At 36.8% G+C, this 18,897-nt stretch overlaps 1 protein-coding gene across 1 annotated transcript in view; it reads left to right on the top strand.

The window, feature by feature from the left end:
• Positions 1-2,366: 2,366 nt before the first annotated feature.
• LOC129234876 (protein qui-1-like) overlaps positions 2,367-18,897 on the top strand; it is a 108,105-nt gene continuing 91,574 nt past the window's right edge. Inside the window, exons 1-5 of the mRNA XM_054868750.1 lie at positions 2,367-2,462; positions 2,962-3,058; positions 5,502-5,617; positions 9,621-9,738; positions 12,320-12,336. Of these exons, the coding sequence (XP_054724725.1) occupies positions 2,367-2,462; positions 2,962-3,058; positions 5,502-5,617; positions 9,621-9,738; positions 12,320-12,336 (444 nt within the window). The remainder of the gene's footprint in view (positions 2,463-2,961; positions 3,059-5,501; positions 5,618-9,620; positions 9,739-12,319; positions 12,337-18,897) is intronic.

The following is an 18,897-nucleotide window of genomic DNA, read 5'->3' on the forward strand; positions in this document are numbered from 1 at the left end:
TAGGAGCTAACAAAAAAAAATCGACCATCTCGTTTTGTGCCAGCGATGTTTATATCATCAATGACAGTTACTATAATGAGCGCAAAATATGACTTAAACACAAAGCTAAAGACACAACTATAGTTGGGAGCAAACCTAACATGGCAGCATTGTAAAGGCTACGCAGATCCTAATCACAGCACTACGAAGCTGCCAAGTTAGGTTTGCCCCAGGGGTGTTTGTGATCCGAAATTTCCAAAAATTTTGGTTTTCCGTTTTCAAAAAATTTGATCAGGCAAAATTCTAAAACTGAAATATTATATTTAAGAAAAATACTTTTGAAATAGTTTTTTCAATGATTTTTGTATGCATATTTGAAGAGTTTTTACGTGGGAGGGGGGAGGGGGTCAAGCTTCCGAAATCTCAGTTTTTATAATTTTTCTTAAGTCTACTTGCACCCCTGGTTTCCCCCAACTATAGAGAGACGTGTGCCACAGATTTTGCAGAACAAAAAAAAAATGTGGGCTCCACCGGACAGCCTCACTCACAATCAGATAGGACTGACATTCCCCCAAGTGCTTCAACTAATGATTTTCTATATTGCCTGTCGTTGCGCGGGTTACTCATATATAAAAGGGAGGTCAAAGCACGTATTTTCAACACTAAATAAACAATATAAGAACATCTTAATTATCCTCTATAGACGTGACATTCTAGTAAAACCCACAACCAGAAGTCATTTGAGTTTAAATCCGGAAAAGGAGGCGATCGTCTGGAAGTTTCTAGAAATTATCCTATCATTTAGGTCCAAATACTCTTCGGTAAAGGCTCAATCAGTGTCGTTCGTTGTTTCCTCCCCCTAAGGCTTGCGATAAGAAATTATCTTCGGTTCATTGTGTAATGCCCGTGCAGAATACAAGTTGGGGCACCTTGCTCACGCCTTACAAAAGAGACAAACGTATTTACTTTACTAGTCGTCTTTCATTCAGAATGATCGTTGACAGTATATGACCATGGAACACTTTTTGATCGGTCGATGAACATTTTATTCTGGAAAGGAATCGAATGCTCGGAATTGTCGCATATAGAATAATACAGCTCCTAATTTTACAAGAACAGCCTCTGCATTCAAATTACATTATTGTACAGCGGGATTTTACTTCTAATCTCATTTTTCATCCCGTTTTCTTTGAAGGGAACGCACTCTAACGTTCTCGAAGAAATTCCATCACTAATGCGCCTCTCTGAGATTTTTTTTTCAGTTGAAAACAATTGCTAAACTGCAGGAAAGTGACTCATTAAAGACTACGGTTTTCATGCAAGGAGGTGCAGCTTTTCATACTGCCAGAGCAGCAACGGTATTGCTTCGTGACCATTTAGGTTCTCCGAACTTGACTCCATGTGACTTCTGGTTTAATGAATTCTAGAAGATCACGTCTGCAGGAGAAGGATACGAACTTTCACTCACGTGAAAACAAGCATAACTGTAGGTGGGGCAAGGCTGGCCTGCTAGCGAACAAACTCTGTGATTAATCCTCCTGTAGCCCTCACAATGCTACCAATTTTACTTTGTCCCAACTATACTGCCGTGGGCAGATAAGGAGCAATATCTGCAGAAATGAGTTTCCCAGATATTTGAACAAATGAGTTTTGGATTAAATGCTAACAATAGGAAAATGTTGAAAGTGGAACTTTTTTTTTTCGCGTTTTTTTTCTCAGCGTAAACCAAATTTGCAAGCTTGTACAATAGATGCAAACGTACAATAGATGACGAAAGTACAAAAACATGAAAAAAAAATTTTTAGTCATTGCTCTTTACCTACTCGTGGCAGTATAATCACATTGCTGCAATTGACAACAAAGCCCTTTGCGCTTAGTATAATCACATTGCTGCAATTGACAACAAAGCCCTTTGCGCTTATTGTTGCTCACGCTGTAACACGTTCTGAGTATAGGATTGACGCAAATGGAATACACATTGAGAAAATACTGTGATTAAATAATGTTTTGGTTATAATTAGTGCCTTGTGATTCTCTTGTGCCACTTTCTCACCTGGTGGTACAAATTCAAGAAATGTATTACTTTTTACTGTAGATTTAGAGTGCTCATGTCCATATAACTTATGTGTCAAGTTTATATGACAAGAGTCTATTGGAACGAGCTCTAAGCAGGTTAAACTTAATTATGGCCTCCTGGTATATATATTTATTCTTGGATTAAATATATTATGTTAATACAAATAATCAGCAATTTATCAGTGCCATTAAGTGAAATAAATTCATTGCTAGAAACACTTCTTTTTATTCTAGAACCCTTATTGAAAGAATACTATGTGGACCGTCGCCCATACCTTCACTGGAGTCACAAGACTATTGCTAAATACATCATGAATAAATATCTGAAGGCTTCACGCGATCTGCAAGCTTGTTACGCGGAGCTAGCCAGTGCCTTTCATCTCGGATTCCTTATGGAGAAGGAAAAGGTTAGTGCGAACTTATTTTACTCCTCTTGAAGGTTTAGTACTTTACTTATTAATTTTATGAAACTTGACGAAATATGAGCTTCAGTTTTCAAGACATTATCATTGCCCACCACAGATAGTTCATTTTTATTTTGTTTTAATGTAATTCTTTTTTTCATTGTAAGCGTGTTCGATAGGTTTTTTTAAAGTACCAAACTTAGTTATAATCTGATTATGTAGCGCAGGTTTGTTTATTTTTTAATTGGTAGTGTGCGTGTGTGTGTGTGTGTGCGCGCGCGCGTGCACCCGATTAAAACTGAGGATTTCTAACTCCAGGACTATTTGTAAGAAATCTCCAAATCATCAAGTTGTAATAGTTTTGCATTTATATTACTTTTCATTCGAGGATTTTTTTTATTATTATTCATTACCTAGTAGCATAAGTTTGAAAAAAAAGGCACTCATTAAATTAATTTTCATTTTTCAAAAGTTCTCAAAAATGCTTTTCTCCACCAAACAGGATGAAAACTCCAGCATCAGTTCAGAGAAGCGTAAGGATGATTGGTGTGATATTCTGCGAGAAATTGATGAATTGTGGTTTCATCTTTTGAGGAGTGGTAAGCTATTTTTCGTACTTAAAATCAAGTCGCTGCTCAGTTATTCGAAACAATAGTATCTAAAAAACATTGAAAGTAACTGTTTTCTTAAATTTTGCGCAGTTAAATTGATGCTATTTGCTCTCGAAAATTCTTCTGGAAATACTTGTTGATATTTGCTCTTTCTATCCCTTTCTTCTCAACTACAGTCTGACCACGGATTATATGGAATTGGCAAAAGTCCAGTTAAGACGAGTCCATCTGAATGATGGGGAGAAGGAAAAGTTTTTTGCGCGTGTTCCGCTCATTTGAATAGGACTGTGCTGAATTTAGAGGCTAACATACGTCTGAAAAAACTGGCCCTGAAAACTAATAGATGTGTCCATTTCCGCCTGTAAACCGGATGTTTGCCTTTCCATCCAATCAGTGATCGGACAGTACTTCCTCTCAGAATAATCTGCGAGCACTGGTCATAATAACCTACAGAAGCCAAATATAATACTGAAGATGTATTACTTTGACTTTGTTATGTACATAGATGTAAAAACAAATAGTAAGATATTAGGCAGTGATCAGCAAAGTGAGAAAATTTAAAATTTAAAGATAACCAGTACAAATGGTAGGTGAACCTCTCCTATGACTTGGGGCAAGAGAGTACTAGTAGCCCTGGTTGGTTCTGATATGCAGCACGGTTTAGAAAAAAATTTCAATGAAAGCCTACCGAACCCCGCATTTTTAAACGCGATTTACTCGAAATTTGAAAATTTCCACTTTATCGCTTTGCTTCTCGCTGCCTCAAATAGTTACTTAGATACACACTAAAATGCAATAATAGTATAAGTACTATTATTACGAATATTTATTCTAAATCAATCTCAGAATGCACAAAAGGCAATAATAACACTGAGTAAAATTACTTAGAGCTAAGTCACTAAGTATCTTAATATTTTATAATCCTAAGTCCGCTAATTTTTGATAATTCCTATATTACTTGTCTAAATTCTTCTATCTCGCTTTCATACCTAAGATCGAAGAAACCTGTAAAATTCTAGAGTTATTTCTTACTCTATATACCTCGAATTGACAAGATGCAAGAGTAGCAGTGTTCCTTCGGGCGAAATACTTATAACGGCTATCTTACACGGACCATTGCATAAAAATTACGGAAAATATGTGGTCATTTCTTTTATAATGTTGAATTCATTATAAAAATGGCCATTTTCAAGGTCAAACTTGATTGTGATTGCTTGTATAAAAAGAGGGAAATGCATGTTTTGAGATGTGCTTGCACAAAAAAAATGATATTACGGCGTGTCAAGATTTTTAACTGCCTTTACCAAAACACTCACAAAAATTTAGTGACGCTCTGGTTGAATCCCATTTCTCCAGAGCTCTCTCATCTTGCCTTGAAGTGTTCATGATTAGTCGCCCACTTGAAGCTGAAATGGCAGTTTTGATACCAGCCCTATATGTTACTTTTCAGTAGCAGAAAAATGAATTCTGTAAATGCTGTTTCTTTGCCAGTGCAGTCTTAGAGCAGGAAAAACGACATGTCGGAGCTTAAAATATGCATAAAATATTTTTTAAAGACAAAATATGTCTTTTGCTCATTTAGTTTTGAATGAATTAGTGTACAGATATACATATAATATAAGAGTAAGTAAAAAGAAAATGAAACAGTGGCTATAATTGATTCCTTTTCGGCACGAATGCTTATAAGCAGAGAAAGGCAGTCGCTTGTAGGAAGTATAGCCCTGTTCCTCGGAATGACGTTTCAAAGCTTCTAGGATGGGTAAGTAAACAACCCATCCATTATTTACCGTTATTATCAATCAATTTCTTAATTCAATGCACCACATTTTATTAAGAATATTTTTCACTAATTTGTCACTTTCTTTTCGAATTTGTAGAAATTTTTCATTTTTTTAATAAGTCATTATTTTTTCTGCTTAAGTTCAAGATTCTTCCAGAGAAGAAAATCTTTTTCAAACTTAATCTCAAGCAAATATTTCCCTTTCAATTTTATGCGTACTTTTATGTATTGCTGATGTGTATCTCAAAACAGCTTCCGAGAAATGGCTCAGATTTTACCTTTCAAATAGTTTGCAATGAATGTGGTGACATCATCATCTGCAATAACTTTTGCGAACATCTAGCAAAACAATCATGGCTTAAAAATACCAACTCATCTAAACAATGGAAATGTCAATACTATAACTTTTTTTTTTAATGCGATTCTTGGTTAATAAAATAACTTTTCTTGAATCATGCGTGTAATAAGGTCTGGCCGATGTTGAAAACCCTACAAAAAAGAAGATCCAAAAGAGTTGCCTCAGTGAACAGATGACGTTTAAGTTCTTGTATGTATGTACACTTATAAAGAATGTATTACTTTGAAAGTGAAACTATCCTGTAATGACACTGACGTTTTATTTCGCAAACTACTTGATCTTTGCTTATCTAGGAGACAGGGATAAACTGAAGACAGATGCCATTTGCAATTTCGATTTCTTGCAGTGTGCCGTCAGCAGTGCCTCTGTTAGTTATGTCAGAAGTATCCTAGAGCTTGTTAAATGTCATGTAAGTAGAACATTTATTTATAAATTCAAATTCAATGATTGTGTGAGGAAGTAGGACTAACAATGTTGACTTGTGTGTATGCTATACAGAATCACATGCTTGTAAAAATTACTTAATAATCTTTGCTGGGTTGGGTATCTCGCATGCACCGAATTACCCAGTCCCCAAATTACCCCTTTCGCAGTCAAAACTCACGATTTGAAAATAGACAATAGAAATAGCTGGGCTTCAGTATTTTTCGATCAGTTTTAGGCTGAAACTCAGCATAACAGGGTGATATAGCTTTAATCTTGTCTCCTTATTTCGCATTAAACAACTGTCTTCGATGAATTAACAAAGTTATTTTCAACCTATTATAAAATGCCTCGATATCATAGATAGTAATAGCAAAGATCTGCGGTTATAGATTATACATCACTTTATTTTTCGTACATCGCTATTATTACAAAAGACGTGTACAGTCTGATCACGGATTAGATGGAAAGGCAAACTTCCGATTTACAGATGGAAATGGACGCATATATTAGTTTTCAGGGATGCCAGCTTTTTCAGATATATGTTATCCTCTAAATTAAGTGGAGTCTCATTCAAATAAGAGGAACACAATATTTTTACTTTTACCCCTTCATTCAGATAGACTCGTCTTAGCTGGACGTTTGCCAATTCCATTTAATCCAAGGTCAGACTGTATCTGTTGCATTTCCGTAACCTATTATTGCTAAAAAACACGTCGCAGCAATTTCTGTTTTACTTCGTACTTTTAAACGTTGAAAATTAAATATTTGGGTTGATAAATTAAATTATTGGCTAACACAAGAGTCTTCAACTTACGGCCTGCGAACCAAAGCCGGCCCGCCGGCTTACCAAGCTTACCAACTAAATATATATATATATATATATATATATATATATATATATATATATATATATATATATATATATATATATATATATATATATATATATATATATATATTAAAGAAAACTAATGCGAGAAAATCTCTTTTTTTTATAAGTGGATGTATATGGGTCGTGGGGTCTAGCTCTAACTTCACCATCTGAACTAATACTGTTGGATTATTGGTCCGCCTCACCTCCAAAAAGTTAGTGTGGTCCTTGAGTAAAAAAGGTTAGGGACCCCTGGTATATAAATATATATATATATATATATATATATATATATATATATATATATATATATATAATATATATATATATATATATATATATATATATATATATATATATATATATATTAGTTTACAGCATATAGTCGACCCTCGTTGACGCAAAATCGCTTAACGTGAAATATCGCTTTACATGAAACACTCGTTTTGCCCCTTGCGAGTTCACATTCACTTGATAGTTAATCGGATGAAATGAAATCCAATTATCATGGCCCCGTAAATTTCGAGCTAACGAGGTTCGACTATGTGATAAATTTACTGTAGGAGTTAATTAATCATCGAAAAGAAACATCATTAACCTTTTATGCCTTTTCTATTCCATTTGTTAAGCCAGTAGTATGAATACCGTATTAGTAAGTTTGTATTCCAGTATGCTAATTACAACACTAGGATTAATCCTCCCCCACTTTGGTATCATTCAGGTCTAAGATGTATTGTATTGTAAAATTTAATTGATCACAATAAATAAATATTCTCAAACTTCTATTGTTTGGAATTTTCCATTCCATTTCCTAGACCAGTAACATGAAAACCTTATTTATTTGCTTGTCATCAAATATGCTGATTTCAACAGAGGGTAGTTCCATTTCAGCCTTGTATCAAATCGTCGGTTCAGTGCATTTGTTAATGTAAAAAAAAATTAATAAATCTTGAATCGCAATCCATACGAATAATGTTTGTTCAAAATAAATGGAACATTTTAGTGAAAAAGCGACACAACATGTAACGCAATGCAAAATTAGACCCTGAAAGGACTGCTCGTAGCTTTTTTTTTGTTTGCTGCATACTTTCACGTATCATAGCATAACATTTGCATTTATTTTTCAATAGCAATGAAAAGTATATATACACAGTCCAGCCACATTAATGTGACCACCACGTACTTTCCACGTCAGAGTTAAATAACCAATCACAGAAGGCAGGTGGCAGCACAATGCAGTTGAGCGTATATAAAGGGTGTGTGAGGGCTTCGGAAAACATTTCAATCGTTGGCGTAATGCAGAAACGAAGTGATTTATCCGACGTCCTAAAGGGCATGATCATTGGCTTTCGGGCCAAGGGTGGAAGCATTTCCGAAACGGCTGAGTTTGTGAACTGTTCGCGTGCCGCCGTGGTAAAAGTGTACCGTGCATGGCAAAATGGGACTGCTCAAAATCAGCGACGTGACAAATGTGGTGCACCACGGGCCATAGATGACAGAGGCGAACGACGGTTGCGGAGATGCGTTCGGGCAGATAGACGGGCTACCGTTGAGCAACTGACCACCAAAATGAACCAAGGGGCTACCAAAAGTGTCTCCCAAACTACTATTCAGCGAACATTGCTGCGTCTGGACCTCCGACGCAGACGCCTAGTTCGTGCACCTATGCTGACTGCTGTTCATCGACGACGAAGGCTAGAATTTGCACGCCAGTACAGCAGCTGGACGTCCACTGAGTGGCGACTTATGCAACATTCACATTGCGTCCGCACACCCGTCACCGACGTATAGTTTTCTCCCTAAAACCAGTTTTCGGCCGGCGTTGCCATGACAGCAAGCCGTATTGTGCGGGACCCGTCAACGTGCCTAGAAGCCAATTATCTGACGGCTCTGACGTCCGTAGAGTTGGGAGTCGCATTTCATTCTCTGGGTTCACTGATCATTGTGGAAGGCACGATGGATCAATACAAGTACGCATCTGTCCTTGCGGACCATGTCCACCCCTACATGCGCATTGTTTTTCCTCAGGATGATGGCATCTTCCAGCAGGACAATGCGAGGTGCCATACAGCTGCCAGTGTACTTGCGTGGTTCGAAGAGCACCAGGATGAGTTTACCGTCCTCCCATGGCCAGCAAACTCACCTGACTTAAACCCAATCGAGCATCTGTGGGACCATCTCGATCGAGTTGTTCGCGCCATGGATCCTCAACCGCGTAATCTAGCGCAGCTGGCCACGGCATTAGAGTCGGCATGGCTCAACATCCCAGAGAACACCTTCAGGGACCTAAGTGACTCTCTTCCTGCATGTCTCGCAGCAGTCCGCTCTGCGAAAGGTGGTTATTCTGGCTTTTGACAGATGGTCACATTAATGTGATTACAACAATATTATTACTACATGTCATTTTTTTGAAAGGACAGTATGTTCCAATCTTATTTTTTGCACGGTTTCGAATAATTTTGAACTCAAATATCTTCTTGAATTTTGGTCGCAAATATTTCAAACTTATTATGTTGGTATTATTTTTTAATAGAGATTATTTCCCCAACTCAAAGCCGGATCTTCTCGGAGGGGGGGGGGCAATCTGGAGTTTTTACCCTTACGGCAACTTTAGGGGAGCGTGTAAAGCGATATAGGTCACAAAGCGCTGCATTTCATATCTCGGTTAATATTGGTCGTGCTATTGGAAGTTGTTTTTTCATGCTTTGATTTCCTTTAATGCAATGTAGGAGACTTCGGACCATACAAAAAGTTAGATTTTGCCTTTTTTCACTTTTTATGCTTCGCTTCAAACTCTTCATGTCTGAACTCTTCATCTGATTTTTACCATTTTTTTCAATTGGAAGTTTGCATCTAGGACTGACTGTTGAGAAAATAGAGGTTTAAACGGGAGTCTGTATATATGTCCTCCACCCAGAAACGTCTAAATTTATAATAAATCGTAATGATCTTTAAGAACGAGGGTTCTGTCAACAGGAGCAAAATAGTTTTTAACTGTAGATCATTACACGTCGTCATAAAACCAAAATTTGTTTTAAGATTATTGTAAGAAATTGCAAATGCCCCGGTTAGAATTATTTTATTTATTTAATTATTTATTTTTTTAATTTTATAGATTCTAGATTGGGAAACAGAACTTCTTTCTGCTGTGACGAAGCAAGCTGTTGATATTCTAAGTCAAGACCCCACGCAGCTTGCGACAGAACTTCTCAACTGGCTGAAGCCTTTTGCAGGTAACCATTTCTATATTCCATGCTGTTAACAAGGATGGATTCTTTTTCCATCCTAGCTATAGCTAAACCCTTTCGCTACCATCGAGAATAATTTATCATGCGAGAACTCCAAGTGACCCTAATGCATAATATGAGAGCATGTCCCATTTGGTATTTGTTAGTTGACATCTTTTTGTATATCCCTCTTCGTGGGGATACATGCATAGTAAAGTTATTCCAAAAGATAACCCTCTTTTTACATATTTTCATCCCGTTCTGTAGTTTTATCATTTACTCAAAACTCACAGCCTTTCAAGCCGGCCGTCAGTTTCAAAATACCTAATTCGAGCACCGATAACATTAATATCACAGAAAAAAAAATTAAAAGAAAAAAGACATTGCAATGCAGTAATTGCGCTACTAACATGATTATACATGAACATAACGATATAAATACAAACCAACCAGAGGTATTTCACGCTTTGATATAGAAAGAAAAAACTCTTTGACGTTTGTTGGAGGAATGAAATTCATTTTGAAGGAGTGAAATAGCCATAACATTGATCAATGCCACAAAGAAACTAACTTTCTAAGAATGAGATGGAATATGGAAGATAGAAAAAAGAAGTGTGCAAGTAAGATTTTTTAAGCATTAGGATATTTGACATTTTGAATTTTAAAAAAATTAAAAAACACTCAAATATAATATTTTTTAAGTTCAAATTGTTTTTTTCCCTCCACCCTCTTCTAAAGTTTATTCAAGATTTTTTCTATATCTACAGATACAAAACGTGAAATTACGCAGGACTGAAAGGAGTATTTTCAATTCTAAGGGCGTTAAAAGTATTTCGGACTCAATTATTTAATTTCGTTAAAAAAAACTTTGAAAGCCTTAAAAGAAATTACAGAAATCAATATACTTGAGCTGTTAGAAAAATAACCGACATTTGGTTTGGATGAATAGAAACAAACTGGAAAGCTTATACAGTTGTAACCCTAACTCCCCACAATTATCCCACTGATGCTGCCATTATTTTAAGTACTCCGAAAAAGCCTGTTTCAGAAAGGAGTTTAGCTCGGATATCAAAATTTCAGTGTTCCAGAAAATTACGTTTGGAAGGCGGAAATTCAAAATCCCAGCCATTCTTAATTGCAGTGCAAATTTTTGGGTGATTTTTTGCCTTTATCCTTCCAATCTCTTGGGACTGCTGTGGCCCTCTCCTCTCTATATTCATTATTTAGCCTCCGTTGTGATTAACATGAACACAGCACAGCTAGTAGTACAGTAAAATTAGGCCAAAAAATGGCCAAACCCAAACATACAAAAAAAAATGTTGGAACCTGTTGCAAATTACTTCTTACCCTTCCAGCAAAAAGGGATAAAAAGACCCAGCACTTTGCGCGTCGATTTTGGGGGGAAAGGGGGGGGACGAAATAATCCTCTTTTTAAATAAAAATAATTTCTAGTACTTGAAAAAAAAAAACTCAAATCTCACAGAAACCACACTTTATAATAGTAAAATAAAAAACTCTCACAGAAAAAAATTCCGATTAACTGGAGTGCACAGACGGGGGGGGGGGGGGGGGGGGGGGGGGGGGGGGGTTTGTGGCGCAAATTGCGTTATTGGAGTTTTTAAGGCAGTTTTTTCAAGGGGTATTTCTTTCTTTTTTGAGGGCTTTTATTCTGGATGGGTACTCCGTCACACTTAAGGGATGCACCATCGCTTGGGGGGGGAGACCCTGAATTTGCATTCTATAACCAACGATTGCAGTGAAGTTCACGAAAAAATTTTACTGATTTTAAACTTTTTCGAAGTACAGAATGCCACACAATGACACAGTTATCCTTCTGGCTAATGTCAGAAGGAAAATTCTAAAAGATCTAAGTGAGCGCAGTAACCTATTTATTTGTGATTGAAGTTATTAAACTGTTTAGAGCGTTGGAGTGATATATAAAACAAAATCCCTTTGCAGCATAAAGAGAAAAAAAAAAAAAGGTCCGAATTGACTGAAGTTTCCCTCCTTCTTCTTAATTAATTTACTTCAACTTTTCTACAATCTTTTGCCATCACTGTAAAGGGGGATAAACCGAAATTGACAATAGTGAGACGGGCAATGCTGCAATTCTGCGCCTTCTGAGTCGGTGGGGGTTCTCATTTGCAAACACCAAGCTGCCTCATTTTTACGCAGCTGGTTATGTGAACTATGCTAAATATATGCACATATACTTGCAACACTATCTGAAACTTTTGAGTACATTATGCGATACAAAAAAATTCGATCACATCAAACATTAGCTAAAACATCAGCTATCCAACAATCCAACGCAGTGACAAATTTAGGTGGTCCAGAACCTGTAGTGATTCAACGACAGAAGAAGTCTTGAGAGCAATGAGTAACAGTAGAATGCTAAATACTGCTCTTCCCTCTCTACGGGTATTGACTCAAGTTGGTGTTGCTTGCCGTTACTGGTCGGTCGCTGATAATAAGGTGAGTTGTGCTGAGGCCTTTAACGTTGGGGTAGTAACATCAAAGGATATTGAAGGCAAACAATTTAGTGGCATTTCTTTTAAAGGACTTGTTGTTATTTTTTATTATGCAGTTATGTATCTAGCTTCTGTTAGTAGTTACTATCTGTAAAGATGTGTAAGCGCAAACCATTTTTCACACCGGATGGTATGAACAGCAAAGATGCAATAAAAAATTGCTAAAAACTTCTAGTACGAGTTATGCGCTGATCCTCCATCAGTATTCGATGAATTTGGTTTCAGAAGGAAAGAAGTCCTGCATCGTTAAAATGTTATTATCTGAAGCAAAAGATTCATCCACCATCACAGAACAAACAGCTGGTGTCATATATGTAATAGATGGAAGATGCCTGCTCGATCATATTTTTTGGTAATGATCTGCAAGCTTCAAGGAAATATGCCAGCAATTCAGTGTATATGTCACTTGTAAGTATGAGAAAATGTCATTTTTGATGGGTACAAAGAAGGAGAAAGCACCACTAAAATATCTGCGTCTTATTACAACAGCCAAGCCTTCTGCTCTGGAAGACTTTCTGCCGCTCAAATCTTGTGCTTGCTCTGAGGGGGTCATTGGATATAGTGAGTGTTTGAAAAGTCTAAAAGTGAACTGAAGTGCGCAACTATATGCACAACTGTGCTAGACATAGCTGCAACAATAACGATTTTGCTGAGAATCTAGATTTCAGAAAAAAAGATCTTGATAAAGAAAGTTTTTTGTTACAAGCTTAGGAGAAAAGAAATTGAAAGCAAAATTTGAAGGAAAAAAGCATTTGAAAGCAAAAAAACAGTTCAGCGTAATTTTTCCGACCATTTAATCAAATGTGCCAGGAAGGGGTCATCTTTTAGTATATAAGTTCGTTTTGGGAGGTGAACTACCGTTCTTACGGGGTGGACAGTCCTGATTTAATGCATTTTAGATTTGCATGTGATAATACTTCTACTTGAAATGAAAAGGGGGGGGGAATTGAGCTATTATTTTATTTGGCGGAGGGGGGGGATTCTGTAGCTTTGGGAGGAGGTGCACCATCGCACTTGGAGGATGGAAACACTTGATTTCTAACTTAAACTTTGCATAAAATATTTCCATATGAAATGTATGAAGGGAGGTTCGGGGATACTGCTTCGTTTTACGACTATAAGGGGGCTCTGTAGCATTGGTAGGATATGTCATCCCTCTTGGGGGGCAAACACCTTTAATTTTATGCTTTTAAATTTAGTATAACATAATATTCTCACTTTAAACTTACTCTACAAATTCCGGAAAAATACCCAAAACAGCAATTTTTAGATGCCCCCCCCCCCATTCCGAAACCCGACGAACAATGCTGTGGGACTTTTTACCTGTTTTTATTGTGAGGGTAATAAACAATTTGCACCAGGTTTAGCTTTTTTTTTTTTTTTTTGGAGCAATCACGATTGCTTATTGCTTTTATTTGACTTTTGATGTGCTATCATTTAGGGCTCGACCGATGGCATTTTTTGGCCGATGGGCCGATGCCGATTGTTGACCGATTGTTCAAAGATGGCCGATTGTTTTTCTCCAAATGGCCGATGGCCGATGGCAAAAAAAAAATCTAACAAAAATAAATTGATAAAATTGTCAGGGATTTAAAGGATCATTAATTGGTTCATTTCACTTTACTTCCTTTCTACGAATAAGGAATTGTAATTACAAAAAAAAAATCAGATTTCGACCTAAATTTCTATTTTACGATCACCCCCACAACCACCAAGTTCAACTTCACAAGTTTTTTCGGCACATCTGCACATTCATATATATCTACCTAAGAACATATAGATGACCGAAATATCCATTTTGAACGCCTCCTTAGTTAATTATCGCAAATTCTCTTGTGATGTCTTCATGCGCGTAAACTTGCGTCACTCAAAAACGTTAAGAAATAGTAAGTTGAAAACTCATACGTACGTAGTATGATCTAAAAGTTCAAGGACAAATTGTATAAAACCTTACCCTGAATAGTTCACATTACCGAAATACATCTATCTACAAAATAGTCACCTTGAACGATTATGCACTTCTGCCAACGTTCGTATAACTTTTAGGACTCCTGGAACAGATTTAACCTCCTTCTTGCGCTGCTGCTTTAACTTCATCGTGGGGAAGAAGGCGACTTTTATGTTGAAGATGCATGGTTCGATTAGTCAACACTCTGATATGACAAACAAATAACGTAACGTTTCGTCAGACTAAGCTCCGTCTGACTTTTACCTGTTCCCAGCAAATAAAAAACATTTGCATGGACGCCGCTTTCTTCCGTCAGGAGAAGATAAAGCTGCATCACAGAAGGTAGCGAAAATGGCTTCCAGGACTGTTTCCAAAAGTTATATGAACACTGGCAGAAGTACATAATCCCTCAAGGTGACCTTTTGAAGGTGGATGTGCTTCAGTAATGTGAAATATTCTGGGTAAGGTTTTATACAGTTTGTCCCCCGAACTTTTGGATCGTACTACGTACAATCTGTATAGGATGTAGTTATGCTTCTCTTTTTTTGACTGCTATATGATGGAAGACAAAGAACAACAGCAAAAAAAAACTATGACCAACTTCCCCCCAAACAACTCTAATTTGAATTCTGAAACTTTGAATTCAAATTATGTTTTTCGCAATCACGAGTTGCAACAACCATTCAAAACGTCTTTAATCAATTTCTTACATTAATGCTCTAAATTCTTCCTAAACAATAGATAAAGCTTGAAAAAAAAAATCTCTAATTTTATGAATGGTGTTAGTTTTAAACAACTCAGAAGTACGAACAACTAGAGTTTAATTTCAGAAATTGAAGGAATGGGAAGAGGGGCACGCAAGTGTTCTTCGAAATACAAAAAATAGTAGTAAAAAATAGAGTTCAAAATAATCATAAACATTGAGCAGAAAAACCCTTTTAAAACTTGCACCCGAGTTTGTTTTAACGTGCAGTGGCGGTTTTAAAATATAGCAAATGTTGCAATTGCGCGAGAGGTCCCATAACCGTAGGGGCACCGTAGGAGTTACAAAAATGTGTATGATAAAAAATTTTACAACTTCTTTGATAGAGAAATAGGGCCCCAAAATGTATTTCGACGGGCCTCAAACTTGTAGCTCCGCCGAAGCGATACAGAAAAGACTGCATTACTGTAATTCATATTACAAGTATCGAAACATTAAAAATTAACGTCGGTTCAACGGGACTCTAGCAAAATGAAACAAAACCGGTTTCGCCATCTCATATTTATTTCCATAGTCTCAAATTTGGCAATATATCACCAAATGATCGTCAGTCTGAGACGCTATATTAGTTTTGCATTGAAATAAGTAATTAATAGCCACAAAAAATGAGTAAATAGTCTTTTTAGAACACCCGATCGAAAACAAAAAGGGAAGTGCACAACTTGAATGTACGCACACCCCACATGCGAAAATTTAGCCTTCTACAGCTTACCATTTTTGAGTTACGGCTTATGAGAGATACATACGTACATCCAGCCGCAAGAAACAACGCAATTATTAACTTGTTTAGTAGCTGAATGCAGTATTAAAAACTGTTTCAGGGGTGACTAAAATAGAAATTCATACTGAAATTTAAGTAAACAATTTTATATAAAAACAATAACTCCCTTTACTTTGTATTAAAAAGTAAAACAACAAAGGTCCTTTTTTTTCGAAAACATCGGCCAATTCCATCGGCTTTTCGATGTTTTTTAAGGCCGATGGGCCAATGTTTTCTGCAAGTTAGCATCGGCAGCCGATGCCGATGGCTAAATTGTTGAACCATCGGCGCCGATGCATCGGTCGAGTCCTGTTGATTTATCGATAGTTCATCAACTATATATGGCGCGTTTTCGACCGGAGGCACCGGTTGATCTGAAGTGATCCTGTGACCGCGCGCTGTCCGCCCTCTATCTCGAAAATGGTTCACCGAGTAAAAAAAAATTTTTAACAAAATTTGTAGAGAATTTTGTATTCTACAATATTGATAACAAATACAAATAGCAAAAAACCCATAGGAAATGAGATATTTACAAAAAAAAGCGCGAAAAAAAGATTTTTGTGACCTTTGACCTTGAAATTTAATAGTTGCGTACACTCTACCATATGTAGGTTTTGAGACAACTTTTAGGGTGTCAATATACAAGTATTTACAGACTTACAGCTGGGTATCTCGAATTCCGAGATTCTTACCTAATTTAAGCTTAAATGACTGGACTATATAGCGAAAGCCATCTCCAGGTTGCGTCAATAGCCTACACTTATACGCATACATACACGCACGTACAAACAAACAGATACACACACATACACCTACAAACATACACAAACACACACACGCATACATACAGACACCTACACATACACACACGCCTACACACAACTATACCCACATACTCATGCCTGCCCACAGACACAAACACATATGCCTATACACACATCCACCTCCCCCCCCCACACACACACAAACACTCATACACACAACTACCCACACACTCATACCTGCACAGACACAAACACACACGCCTATACATACACACACACACACAGTAGCGGCGCGAGAGCAAAAGTAGACGTCTGCGATGCAGTTTTGCGAGGCCCTATTAAACATAAAATATTCTCAGACAAATAATTGAATTCATAGAATTCCTTTTTATACTAATTATTGGCACTTAGAATTACCAATTCATTTCTTAATTGCTGCAACAAAAACATTTCGTGACTAGTAACGCAATCAAAAAGAAGTGTGTTTTGGCGGTAGGGGGAGGGGCAGTACATCGAAAGTGAAAAAATGACCCAATAGAAAGGAGCATCCGGGGACTCTCCCCCGGGAAAAATTTTGAAATTTGTAGTTTAAAAACACCATTTTAGGCTTTCTTTACCGATGTTAGGGGAAAAGAAGTACAGGGATCTCAGCGGAAATTTCTAGAAATTGAAGCCTTAAAAACACATTTATAGGCCATATTTATTGACTCTAGTGTCAGAGACTATCCCCGATCGATTCTTTTTTTTTTTTTTTTAATTGGTCGAAATCAATTCCTTCTCCCCCCTGCAAGTTCTCAAAATTGAAGTTTCAAAAACAGAATTTCAGACAAACTTTCAAGATTTTACGGAAATGAGGTTCTGGGAGCTCTTCCCTGGAAAATTTTTGAAAATTATGGTCCTAAAAACTTAAGCAATATTCAATATTCAGGAGCCATTCCACTTGAACTTTTTGTTAGTGTAGTTTAAAAAACCTAATTGTTTATGATAAAAAAAAAAAAAAAAAAAAGGCGGAATGGGGACCCCTGCCCGAATATTTTCTGAAATTCAAGCCTTAAAAATGCGATTATAAGGCCATATTTTGTAATATTAGGCTCAGTAATTTTTGAAATTAAAGCTCCAAAAACGCAATTTTAAGCGATTTTCGATGTTGTTGAGTATTTGGGGGCTTTCAGCTAGAAATATTGCGAAATTGAAGATCTGGATGCGAAATTTCAGATGCTCCATAATGCTTTCGGTGGGTATGTGGGGGGGGGGGGGGAGTTCAGAGGAGAAGAATTTTAAATATTTTCTTATTCTTAAACGAACTGGGAAAAAAGAAAGAAATAGGACGGGGGTGGGGTAGTGGGGGTAGCTGATCAATAAGCTGTAACTATGGAATACTTTTAATTATATATATACAAAAGAAATTTCACTCATTAATTTCTTTCAAAAAATAAAATAAATAAATTAGAAACATGAAGGAAGTCGGATAATTGCAACAGTTTCAAATCTTTGCGTGCGTTGGGAAAATCGACGATCAGGCACTGCTCAAATTTGTACAATCATTTTGTATAAGGCCCCGACAGAATTCTCCAATCGGGCCCCGCATTTGCTAAGGATGGCTCAGTGCAGTTGCCCCTTCACGCACTATTTTTATTACTTTTGTGTCTGTTGTATTCAATAAGAGGTTCAATTGAAAACATAAAAATTTCTTATAACTTCTGAGAATTTTGCGAGGCCCTATCTACGCGAGGCCGTCGGCAGTCGCCGACATCGCCGACGCCTAGCGCCGCCACTGCACACACAGACACACTCGTGATTACGAAAAACATAATTTGAATTCCAAATGTCAAAATTGAAATTAATTTTTAATTTTTATTTTTTTTTTTTTTTTTTTTGGATATTTGGGTCCGACCCCTATTTTTACTATACTTTTGCTCTTGAGGCATTTTTATTGAGGTGAAGAAAGGGAAGGCTCCTGAATGAGGTATGGCGCCATCTCTCGAATTAAAAAGGAAACTAAACCTTTTTATTTGTTCAGCCGGTTCAACCCGATTGCTTTGCAAATTGGCGATTTTGAAAACATTATGAATGTGTTTAAACAAAAAATTTCATGTTAGCTATAATTAGAGTTTGTTCAGTTGCTTTTTATGTTTCCTTGTGCAAAATCGTCAAATAAATGCATTCTGAAACAGTTTTGCAGTTCTGTGCTCCTTCAAGTAAAAAGCAACTGAAAAATTTATATCACTGAATTTCCACTGCAGTATTACCCCGCATTATCCGGCATGCCGCAAAATTCGGGGCTCACCAGATTTTCAATAGCATTTGCCTGGTCCTTTCCGGCATACCAGAAAAACCGAGGTTAGGAAAAAAAATTAATACTATGAAAAATATACGTTCAGCTTAAAAAATAATGAAAG

Source organism: Uloborus diversus, chromosome 1 (assembly GCF_026930045.1).
Source record: "Uloborus diversus isolate 005 chromosome 1, Udiv.v.3.1, whole genome shotgun sequence".
Classification (NCBI taxonomy): domain Eukaryota; kingdom Metazoa; phylum Arthropoda; class Arachnida; order Araneae; family Uloboridae; genus Uloborus; species Uloborus diversus.